The sequence below is a fragment of the Coturnix japonica genome, chromosome 5, assembly GCF_001577835.2.
Source record: "Coturnix japonica isolate 7356 chromosome 5, Coturnix japonica 2.1, whole genome shotgun sequence".
Taxonomy (NCBI): domain Eukaryota; kingdom Metazoa; phylum Chordata; class Aves; order Galliformes; family Phasianidae; genus Coturnix; species Coturnix japonica.
The window spans coordinates 47,395,447-47,407,698 of NC_029520.1; the positions used below are offsets into that span (position 1 = coordinate 47,395,447).

The 12,252-nt window shown below is 38.2% G+C and overlaps 1 protein-coding gene across 2 annotated transcripts in view; it reads right to left on the reverse strand.

Moving 5' to 3' along the window:
* JAG2 (jagged canonical Notch ligand 2) overlaps nucleotides 1–12,252 on the reverse strand; it is a 55,291-nt gene that overhangs the window by 10,132 nt on the left and 32,907 nt on the right. The window contains exons 6-20 of one of the 2 annotated variants that reach the window (XM_015865665.1): nucleotides 10,155–10,285; nucleotides 9,647–9,766; nucleotides 8,273–8,386; nucleotides 7,614–7,727; nucleotides 6,970–7,083; nucleotides 6,429–6,475; nucleotides 5,972–6,145; nucleotides 4,872–5,022; nucleotides 4,452–4,616; nucleotides 3,720–3,833; nucleotides 3,125–3,238; nucleotides 2,670–2,783; nucleotides 1,885–2,001; nucleotides 1,236–1,263; nucleotides 192–277 (exon numbers count right to left, since the gene is read on the reverse strand). In XM_015865665.1, the coding sequence (XP_015721151.1) occupies nucleotides 192–277; nucleotides 1,236–1,263; nucleotides 1,885–2,001; nucleotides 2,670–2,783; nucleotides 3,125–3,238; nucleotides 3,720–3,833; nucleotides 4,452–4,616; nucleotides 4,872–5,022; nucleotides 5,972–6,145; nucleotides 6,429–6,475; nucleotides 6,970–7,083; nucleotides 7,614–7,727; nucleotides 8,273–8,386; nucleotides 9,647–9,766; nucleotides 10,155–10,285 (1,703 nt within the window). The remainder of the gene's footprint in view (nucleotides 1–191; nucleotides 278–1,235; nucleotides 1,264–1,884; nucleotides 2,002–2,669; nucleotides 2,784–3,124; nucleotides 3,239–3,719; nucleotides 3,834–4,451; nucleotides 4,617–4,871; nucleotides 5,023–5,971; nucleotides 6,146–6,428; nucleotides 6,476–6,969; nucleotides 7,084–7,613; nucleotides 7,728–8,272; nucleotides 8,387–9,646; nucleotides 9,767–10,154; nucleotides 10,286–12,252) is intronic. The other variant, XM_015865666.1, reaches the window with a different exon arrangement.

Genomic DNA, 12,252 nt, shown 5'->3' on the forward strand with positions numbered 1-12,252 from the left:
AAAGGAAGGAACAGAAACTGCCATTGCTTGCAAGGTAAGTACCAGTGCCTGACTGACTCAGCTTGTGCTTCTGTTATTTGGAATTCAGCTGACCAAATGCAAAAAAGAAGAGTGAAAGAGTCTTTTTTCTGACTTGTGAAAGGTTGTACCATTCTGGCACACATTTTTACCCATACAGGCCCTTTACTTACTAATTCTGCAGTCAGGACCTGCAAATCCAGGTGCACATTCACATCGAAACCAATTCACACCATCAACACAGATGCCTCCATTGTAACTGTAAAAAATAATAAATCATTGCAGAAGTGTTCTCAGAGCTCAAACACAAGTATAAAGATGAACAAAAACCACAGGTTCCTTACGCAGCCTGTTCAGATTCTTCCCACTGTCACAATTTATGGTACTTTCTCACTATTCAACAAAACTAAGTCCTTGCTAGTGCATAATACTAAGCAATCTGCATCATTTCATTGGTCTGCAATTAAAGCTTTGTTAATTAAGCATTCTACTAATGTTCTGAGTAGATGGAGCATACTTTAAGATAAATTATATTGCTGAGTAACACCAACATCCACAAAAGTGTTGTGTGGAAGCTCATCAATACAACTCAATGAGATAAAGCAGTAATACAAAACTAAAACAAAGAAAGCCTGAGCTTTTATAGATTACAATAAAGAGCAGCATATTGGAGAAGTAGAAAACAGATCGATAATGCAGACAGCTTGCTTAGTCCACATTAGTATTTTTTCCTTTCAAAAACATGTGTAAACTTCTGTATTTAAGATACCCCCACACTATACCTCCCCCCCCCAAAAAAAAGACTTTTAATAAAGAACATTCAAACTAACTGGATGTTTTTACATTCCTCTAGAACTATTTGTTGTAAACTAACAGGTTTTGATTATTCTTCATTCTGAACTCAATCGTATATACTTGAAATGTTATCAAGTCTGACTCATTTCATATTATAGTAAGTCAATCACCAGTAAGTTCTGGCATGGAAACTACAACAAAATATTTTCTGTTCATGAGTCAACACAGGATCATTCATTCTGAGGGCTTTGCTACTGTCAAGGAATGGATGAAAATACAACAAGAAAATTCTTTCTGGATTTATACAAAGGTTGGTTTCAGTTTTTTAGATTAGAAATACTTCTGATCCAGAGTTGAAATCTGTATTGCCACGTTTAGACTTTCTTTCACAAGAGGCACAGAAACAGAATCCTGCTACTTACCATGGATGAGGGTTGCAGTCATTGGTATCTATAAAAAAAAGAGACCAGTGTAACAGTGTACAGACTGATATGCAGCATGATGGCAACAAAAATAAAGCAGCGTATTGGTTCTATTGGTAGTGCCCAAAACAAACATCCTGTAAATGCCTTCTGAAGGATGACTGCAACTTTGATACATCATACGTATACATGCAAAATGCCAGATCTCTTAAGCATAGCTTTTAAATCATCAGCAATTTGCAGGCTTTACTCCACCTAACCAATTCACAGTGCTGGTACACTGAAATAGTTTACTGCTAGCCCAAGAAAAATAGCTGTAAATTCTGGAATATACACTACCATCTTATTTCCCACATACTTTTCATCATTAAAATTAACAAGCAGGGCAAAACAATCCCCACAGATACATATTCCCAAAGATTATTTTTCTGTAAGAGGATGAAAGACTGACTTTGGCAGGGAGCTGAGACAAAAAGAAACATGACAAGTTCTTCATTCATTAGTCAAGGCATCATCTTCCCATCTACTTCCCACCCTGAATGATTCAGATATTTTGGCACTTGAATACTATAAGCTTGCTTTGTTTCAATTAACAGCTCTGTGCTAGACACTCCTAGTAGCTCAGGGGAAAAAAGGAGAGAAGCCTTACTCTGTGTGCACGTACGTCCTTCCCATCCTTCCTTGCAGATACAAGAAAAGGAATCTCCACTGCCAACACATGTTCCACCATTCATGCAAGGGTTTGGTAAACAGCTGCTGTTTTTAGCTTTAAAGACAGAAAAGGTATCTATTCAGCACAACAAATACAAGATACTGATCATCTGGATAGATACGTCAAGATACCTGAACAGCATTTGAGTCAGCACCAGCAGATTCCAGTGCTATGCATCACTCACTATCTTCATGATCAATTGCTTGATTGAATTATCATGGTTTATGAAATAAATTATTAAAAAAGTACCATGCAGACTGAATTTTATTCCCTTCAGAAATATTGACAGTAATATTTGATATTATGCAACAACCCTGCCAATCACCTAGGATGAACTCTTCCCACTTTATTATTCCTGTACACGAGCTCATATATAGTTTTCTCTACAGGAGATTTGCATTATGAACTTCAGGCAAAGCTGAGGATTAAGTGTGTCCCTAAGGATGAGCCTGGGTGAGAAGCTACACAAAAGACCGCATAAAGCCATCAAAAGAGATGAGTTTCCAAAATTCAGTATCTCATGTCAAGTGACATGAACATCCTGCCTAACAGGTGAATGCTGATTGCTGCTTATGACTGGACACTATTCTACACAAAGAAAGAAACCACCTGAAGTAATAAGCCATCTAACTAAAACACAGATCTGCCCATTTACTAAACAGTGAAGTGTTATCTCCTCTGTACTATTACTTGTAGTGTCAGTACACAGTTAAAGAGCTTACCAATGTTGCAAGTACTTCCAATCCATTCTGGAGGACACGAGCAGCGGAATGTATCTCCATCATCATAACATGTTCCACCATTGCTACAAGTATTTGCATCACACTGGTATTCACCTACACATTGAATAAAAAGTTAAAATTTACCAAGTTAAGGCCAACAAATTAAAAGACTCTGTAGTTTTTAAATCACAGTATTTTTTCTTAGAATCTGTATTAAAATTTAATAGTACAAGAAACACATGGGTCCAGTTGATGCTTTATAATAAGCCAAAAACAGTGGAATCCAAAAGCATCTCTTAAGGCACAATTCCACTGTGGGTTGTGAAAAATTAACTAAAAGTTGCTGCAAAACCAGTAAAGGAAACCAAAGCAACTTTATTGTGATTATTTTAAATTTCAGGAATCCCAGACTCATGCAAATAAAAAAAAAAAAACAACCAAAAAAAAACACTCACGTGAATGGCAAGTTTTTCCTTTCCAGTCATTCTTACATTCACAATAGAAGTCATTTACCAAGTCAATGCATCGGCCACCGTTATGACACGGGTTAGGAGAACAATCATTGAAGTCTGGAAAGAGAGATTCAAATGAGCCGATCCAGTCTAGCCAAAACCATGTGAAAGAACACAATATTTCTCTACAAAATAAGTTCCTCAATAAAACAGTGCTTCTGACTGTGGCTTTCTTTCACATCTAAGTTAATGTACATCCTGTAATAAGATGCAGCAACTTCTTCCCCTTGTGTTTTAAAGGGGACTTCATTGAGTAGATAGCCATTTAGCACAGAATTGACCGCACTTTGCTCTGAAGTAACTTAACCATGAATTTGATCCAGTATGCCTCCTTCTTAACCTAGGTCCAATGAGCCTCAGCCAAGGTATCAAGAATAAAGGCTTACTCTCAAGGAAGTCATATTAAAAATACTTCAGTAATGGTCTACTCAGTTTTTTTTTTACCAAAGAACAGAAACTGCTGCACTATTAACCATACACCATCATGACTGTTATAATGAAGTTGTAATACTAAAACGCAATGCATAGGAGTACTTACTTGTGTCACACAATTCTCCCTCCCAGCCACTTGAGCAGAAACATTTAAATGAATCAACTTCATCAATGCATGTCCCGCCATTCTTACAAGGTTTTCCAAGACAATCATTGATATCTATGACAGAAAGTCAGCAATTATTGCTCAAGGCTGCCTTTACCTACTACAGTCAAGAATCTAGGCGAGTTACTTCTAGGGTCTCTAAAAAAGCAAACTACCCTCCATTTTCAAACACACAAGAACAGCTCAAATCACCTGTTTTCAAGCTTGGTAATGATTCCAAAAGTGCTCTCTCATATCTAGACAAACTAGAGCACTGAGTTCACCTGGTATATAAAAAGCCAGATGTTCAAGAAACATCTTAAGCTATACTTGTCAGTCTCTCTCCACCAAACCCACATCAGAGAAAGCCACAGCTTCTTTTATAAGACTGTACAGAAAGGTAGTGGGTACAGGCGTTTGCATCAAAGCCGGACTAATTCCAGTTTTCTTTCACAGAGTGAAGCACTACAGCAAGACAACAGTTACCAGAAAAAACTGGACTTCAAGCAGTATACTTGAAATCCACTATGCTCTATACAACTCTTAAAGTCTCATAGTCTCATAGTCTCGTGCAGGTTGGAAGGGACCTTAGAGATCATCAAAGTCCCAGTGCATCACATTGTAGAGCTTAACAATAAAGACTTTAAGGGGGGTTTAGATTACAGAAGTCATTTAGAATAAACTCCCACTTACTTTCATGACAGTATATTCCAGTAAAGCCTCTGTCACAGGCACAGGTGAAATTCCCTCCTGGCTGACTAATACAGCGTCCATGAGGCCCACAAACATTAGATGAAATGAAACGAATTCCTTCCTGGGTAGTATTGCTGAAGACTTCTATTGTGCAGCTGTCTATTACTAAGAATAGAAAGTAAACCATCAGACCACAATCTGTATTGCCTCTTTTTAGTCATCAAAAGATTTCTCCAAAAATTAAGAAATTCAACCTCTTTAAAAGAAAAACAGGACTGTCACAAGCTCTTTCTTATCCCTATTTTGTAGGGCTTTAAGACAACAACAACTTTGCATTATACTACTCTCAGGTAGTGATGGTGTATACTTTCCTATACAACATCAATACAGCAAGACAAGTATCTGGACAACACCAGGTACCTTTACAGGAATTGTTCTTGCAGTGGTCCTTGAGATGAGAACAGTTCTTCCCATCATAGTCATCAGGGCAGGCACAGTAGTAATCTCCTCCCAGATCATAGCATTTAGCCCCATTCTGGCAAGGGTTAGGTTCACAGAAATCAATATCCACCTGCAAGAGAGAGATCACAGTTGCAGCTTCATTTTTGAGGAGTAAACAGCTCTGTTGTCAGAAACAGATGAAAACAACTGACAAGAAACCTCAAGTTTTCACACTTATGGTTTTTCTACACTGCATTTTGTCATGCAACACGGAGGGAAACTTCAGGTTACTTCAGTCAATCCTGATATAGAGGACTCCTGATACTGCAATAAAAGATTCCTCCTTCTTGCAGAAGGCTGAATAAACACAATGACTTAGCAAAGAATGAGACATCATTACTATGGAACACTATCGGTGCCTTTTCTATCCTTCATAATCACAGACTAGAGTGCTATAACAAGCTAAATACCAATGCACCTAAATTGCCTCTGCAAGGCCCTTAAAAAGCAGGTAACATTACAAAACTTTATTCTCTGGAGTATCAGCCTCCAGTCCAACAATGGATTTTACTACTTTATTTTTTTAATAATTATGCAACCAAAAAGGAGAAAAAAATCAAAGCTTATCAGAACAGAAGGAACCCCAGCACATTAAGCATTTAATTCACCAGAATATGTACAGTTCCAGCTGCAAGAGAGATTTTCAGCAAGCTATTTTGTGCTCTCAAATGAAACATACAAAGTAGACTATAGAAAACAGTTAAGGTCCGAGAAAGACTCCTCAGATCTCTCCTATCAGATGCTTCCGTTTGTTTCCTTCCATTAGTTCAAATTTCCCCTTCCCAATGTAAGTTCAGTAGCTGGGACTTTAGCATCTGGAATGAATGGTAGATATTTCCTGCAACACACGCGGCAAGCAGCCAATTTTCCCTCTATTATTCAAACAGACTTGCTGAAACTTTAATTACATATTACAGCACAAAGCATCCAGGAGCAGAGCACTCAAGATACAATTCTCGAGAATTCTTAAGAACTTAATCCATCAAAACTATTGTAGTTAATGTAGCCACTGCACTCACCTCACAGAAGACCCCTGAGAAGCCCTGTGTACACAGGCAAGCAAACCCATTCACCAGGTCTTTGCAGCGGCCTCCATTTTGGCATGGATTGCTTTCACACTCATTTGTCTCTATCTCACAATTTTTGCCCGTGAAACCACGAGGACATATGCAATGGTAATCATTCACTTCATCCTTCAGGGAAGGGAAAAGAACAGAACTGTAGGAAGGTTTGCTTATTTGATAAAACTCATAAAATATTTCAAGCCATTTTTATACTCTGATTTAGTGAACAGCAATAGCACCACAAAGTAATTCTGTTAAGACTTTGTGAATAGAATCTGCATGGGTAAAAACTGACATTTTAACATATCTTAGCTTACGGTCTCATTTAGCCCATCAGCTGTTAAAGCTACAGAATCTGTAAGTAGTTAAAGCAGGTTATACCACACTGAAAATAAAAACTGACAAGGGTTACCTTACAAGTACCTCCATGTTGACACTGTCCATGACAGTCATTAATATCTATGGATAAAATACATGTTATTAGAATTCATGGAAGATTAAGCTCTAACATACACGTCTAGAATAAAAAGGCAGAACAAAGGACTTTCATTTCCTAGATGTCTGAATGGGAAGCAAAGCTGCTTGAAATCTTCAGATATTCTTATTTTAAATAAATTGGAACTCAACAATAGAAATTAAATAGCATTACCTAATTTCACATTTAAACTTTCAGGTAAAAATTATTCCAAACTGAACCAATGTGACAGCCAGAACCAGAGACACACAGTCTTGCTCTAAGGAGATGTATTAGGAGTTACTTAAGTTGATTTTAACACCAATTACCTTTCTAAATCTTCAAATGCTACTTTCAGCTTTGCTAGAAGTTAGGAAAATCCTAACAGCAAGCACTTTTTTCTTATACAAGTATCTACACTATTATTCATTATTAAACCTTTAGGAAAAGGGTAAAGCATCCTATGGTTAATATATATATACACTAAAGAAATACTAACTGATATGACAATTTACTCCTTTCCATCCTGGAATGCAGTCACAGTAATATCCACCAATGAGATTTTTGCAAGAGTAAGCATTAACACAAGGCTTCCCCTCACACTCATTAGCATCTGTGAAAGAAGAGAAAAGAAAGAAGAGAATAAAGAACAAACCCAGAAACAGATTACCGCAGCACCAAGCAAAGTCACCATGCCATCCAAGCATCAGAAGCTTGTCTTATACAAATTGGTAGGGCAATAAAACCATTTACATACAACAGGTTTTCAAAGCACGCTCATTTACAATAGCACATGCATGTTATCTTACTTCTCCCATTTGCTAAAATTCCAATAAGGGCAACATGTTAGTTAAGGCAAACCACTTTCTTGCCTTCATAGGATAAGTCACTTCCTGCCACCATTAATTAGGAGCTACCATCACCAGCGCTGTATTCTGAGACAGAGCAGTTACTGGGCATTCTAGAAGAACTATTTAAATAAGCTTAAGCTGGCACACTTGTGGTCACAAGTTCACTTGAAACATCTATTTAAAACCTGAGCTAAGATACCAACAGCAATACACAACTTCAGCTCTTATTCAGTACTCACTACTTGAGAATTCTTTTCAGTGGCTTTCCAAGCTAGAGAATACAATTACTTACCAAGCTGACATGTTGCTCCAATCCACTGCTGTGGACATATACACTCGAAAGAGTTAATATGATCAATACAGGTCCCTCCTTGAGCACAAGGGTTAGATGCGCATTCGTCAATATCTGTGAAGTCAGAGTGTTCCTTTCATTACAAGGTTTTGAAAACGTGTGTTTCTTTTAAAGTGACTTTGCAAGGAGAAAGCAGTGTTGGTATACAACAGCTCCAAGGCAAAGATTAATTCTTAACAGAGACACCTATTCTCCCAACTACTTTAAGGGAAAAATCTTTCACGTTTATGTTTCTTAAAACGATTTCACTTTATTTTACTTTAGTTTGGCTAAATAGCTTAAAAATCTCCCAGAAACTTTGACAGCCGAGCATTTCTTCATAGATACCTTTAAGAACACTGTAGATAATGTGATCTATGCTTTTGAACAACTTGTAAATCTAAACTGCATCACATACATATTGATTTTAACACACCACTGGCCACAAAGTACCATTAATCTCTTGAGTTTCCCAACACATAGCTGTTAAAATCCAGGTTAAAGCAAAATGGCTTCTTCCAAATCCCATACCTGCACAGTATGATTATTAGGGTGTGTTTTTTAGGTGTTGTTTAAATCTTCTAGCCCAAGAGGTCAGCCATCAGTAAAGGCATACCCACCAATAGCACATGTTGGTCCACTCCACCCTGATGGGCAGTGACACTTGAAGCTCGATGAAATCTCATGACAAGTTCCACCATTAGCACAGGGATTAGATACACAAGCATGCTCCGCTGGAAGAAAGAGGGAAACATCCTTGCTAAATACTACTTTGATATCAAATAAAGAGAACTCACGTGCTTAGAAAACATGTTTTGATTGAAAGTGACAACAAAACCTGCATCACATTTTCTAACTACTAACATTAATAGCCTCAGGGTAGACAGGCCACCATATCTCTACAAACATCAGCTAAAGTTTCCCATTAATATACTGCTTCATCCAGCCCCACACTTTCACCTCCAGACTGCTCCAGCACTTTTTTTTCTTTAAAAAAAAACAACACTTCAGTGACACAAAGCAGGTGAGACATAGGCAGACATCTGAAAACCACTAACAGCTTAAGTATCAAAGGTCTGTTTAGCTTCATTCTAATACTGTTTCTTGGAAACAGCAATGAACAGAGCTACTTGCAATTATAGGCAGCACTGCCTGGTGTCACTCCATGTAGGGTTGTAACATTTGCAGGAGCTGCAAAGTAACAATCACTTGAGATACTTCCTCTCTTGGAGGCCAAGGCAGCTTCGGGAAAGAGAAAAGCAATCCCTTTATTAGTCAAAGGGAACGCTGCTAGCATTTATATTTTGGGACTTCTTCAGGTAAGTTACCTAGCTTGTAGAATGAATTTACTTTGCCTTGGAAGCTTTGCTTATGAGCTGTTTTAGGCACTAATACATATCTTCTGCTAATAATCATTCTAGAACTTGACAAATATATTTCCTATTGTTTGGGTTGGAAAGAACCTTTAAAAGACCATCCAGTTCCAACCCCCTGCTAAAGGCAGAGCCACCTCCCTCTAAACCAGGTTGCTCACAGCCCCATCCAGCCTGGCCTTGAACACTTCCAGGGAGGGGGCATTCACAGCCTCTCCACGCAACCTGTTCCAGTGTCTCACCATCCTCACAGTATGGAATTTCTTCCTAATATTTAGTTTAAATCTACTCTCTTCCAGTTTAAAGCCATCTCTCCCCTTGCTGTTTTACTACCGCTAACTTTCAATGCCAAGTTAAGAATATTCAATCTATTTTATCCAAAGCTTCACAGTATATTCTGATATCATCTACACACAGCAGTTTATAGAAGTTCAAATAAAACATACATCTGATAAACATGAACACATTCTGATGAAAATACAATTTAATGAACTCAAAGCCCAGAACACGTTAAGAGAAAGAAAAAGCGAGTTCTCCCTATCAACACGTGCAAATAAGGCTAACTAGAGCAAAGTTCTGCTTAAAACTGTTTCAGGTTACACATGCAATATCATGAAGTACCAATTTCACAGTTCTTTCCAGAGTAGCCATCTGGGCAGGCACAGCGATATTCATCTGGTTCAGTATTCATACAGGTTCCACCATTCAGGCAGGGATGGTGATTTCCACAATAATTCAAATCTGGACAAAGAGAAATGCCAGTCAATAGGAAATAATCCCAATACTACTATTTTAATCCCTAGTCAGACATACAGACGCATTTCTGGCTGGAGCATCATTCACCCATATCATCCCCATATTCCACTAGCTATGCTGTCAGCTCACTATTACCCACAGTACAAGAAAGGATGAACAAAAGAACTGGACAAGTTAGTGGAGTCTTGGAATGATCCTGACTGTTGTCTTAAACTTCCTATACCTTACAATGTTTAGTCACCACCTGCCATGAAAGGATTAGACAGAAATACTCTGGTTATTGTACACTACCAGGAAAAAAAAAGTGGTTAATGAATTATCAGTTAATCATGCAGCTTGACTTTTTTTGTGTGTGTAAATTAATGTTAAGTACCTTTGTTACAGAGCAGGCCACCCCAGTTGGTCTCACAATTGCACTGCCATGGTTCATTACAGCTCCCATGAGCACAGCCTGGGTAGCGGACACACTCATCACAGTATTGTCCTTGCCAACCATAATGACACCTAAGATGTAAGTTGACATGTTAAAAGTTAGCAACATGTTGCTTAATTATCAGTATTATGGGTATTTTGAATGCTACACTTACCATTCTCAAGCACACGGTCAGCTGTTGAATGTGCAATAGATCAGTTTTATTTCTGCCACTCAGAAGGCACACACTAGTCTTGCTGAAGATCCTTCCTGAACTCACCTTGCTCAACCCCATTACACACAATAGCAACAAACTAAGCACCATGTTATATGAAATCAGATGTCCCTTCATAAGGAAACCCATCATCACATAATCATCTCATACTAGGATAAAAGCAATTGATGTATGAAGTATTAACGATGCTTTTCTAAAGGAGAATGCTTTCAGGAGATGAACTGCTTTGTTTTCACTTTTCTCAAGAGTTATTTAAGGAATTTTTCTATTATATCTTTAGCAACATTCACAAAAGCAGTACTCCTCGGGAAAGGAGAACAGAAACAAAAGCCACTGGAAATCCATGTAAGTAGTTTATATTTTTATCACAGGACTTCTTCAGCAACAACTACCTTTACATAACATCATCTGTGGTGGAGCCCAAAATTATGCTAACGAGGTAATATTTATGCTACAGAACAAGCATTAAAGGCATTAGCTTCTGCATTTTGTTTTGTTTTTCACCACACAAATAAGCATTATTGATCCCCAGAACACTAGATCAGGTTTAATGTCAGCAGTTGGCATTTTAAATTCTTATTTACATAGGCAGAAAGAATTCTGACATAGATCTTCACAAGGAAGCTGTTCTCTTATATAAAGCTCCAGATCTACTTTGAATTCTCAGCCTCAGCTTCCCCTCTCAGTTCAAAGCCTCAGAGCTGCAGGATCTGTATAGGCCAGCCTCAGTTGTTTGAGCAATCCAAAGGCCTTCAACTACCTTTTTTTTATTAACGTGAGGCTGTCAGAAGAACATGCCCAGAGAACACGCATACTTCAGGAGCAGTTTGCTTTTGCTATATTAGCAGTAAGAGGAAACAAATACTGTTCCTGCTAAATTTCATCTTTTCCTTCCTTCTCAGGGACAGAAAAAAACTTTTCCGAAGCTGATAATAAACAACAAAAAAAGCACTAACTCACTTTACTGGCCCTGGCCCAAGTCAGCATCCATGCCAAACCTGGCACTGCTGCCAGTGATTTCACCATGACTATCCCAGCCTGAGCCAGCTCTCCACCCACATACAACAAGTATTTTCAAGGGCTGAAAGTCTGCATCACAACACAGACATCACTGTAAATCTATTTGTTTTCTATACCTAAATAGAGACCAAGTTCCTTTAACACTGCATTGATAATTAAGAGTGAAAAGAAAAATTCTGCCACCTTCCTAGAACTTGAAAGCATTTTAAGCACCTACCTGAATTTGTAGGTGTGCTCAACTCTGCATTAACAGAAAAGGGTTACTGCTCTTTCATTATATTCAACACAAACTTTACTGTTAAATGTACTGCCGAGCTGGAGGGAAATCATTTCTACAGGCTAGAGGCAGCCCAATCAAAGGAACACAGTGTTTACAAGTCAAAAGGTTACTATGTGGTAAGCTGATCAGCCTGCAGTTTACAAGGAAGAGTAAATTAGGATTTCCTCTTAAACAGGAAGTCTGGTCGCATCCTACATTAGCAGGTGCTAGGAGAGCTTTAATGCCACTTCCTTCTACAATGATAATGTTTAATAGATCTCAGCTCGCCAAGAGCAAGATGTGATCGATCAAGTGAAACCAAGTTAGAAATGGGCACAATGCAATTAGAACATTAAAGAAAATCAAGTCAAAACAAGGGGAAAAGACTCAAAAGATGCACAGAGGAACATCTATAGAAAAGCAGAATTCCTTTTCAAATAACATCCACTTTTTAAAGCAAAGGAAAACTATCAGTGCTGCTAGTAGTGGGCTGAAATCTCCTCCTTCCCTTCTCCTTACTGAGGACAGCTAAGAAGTTTCTGCCA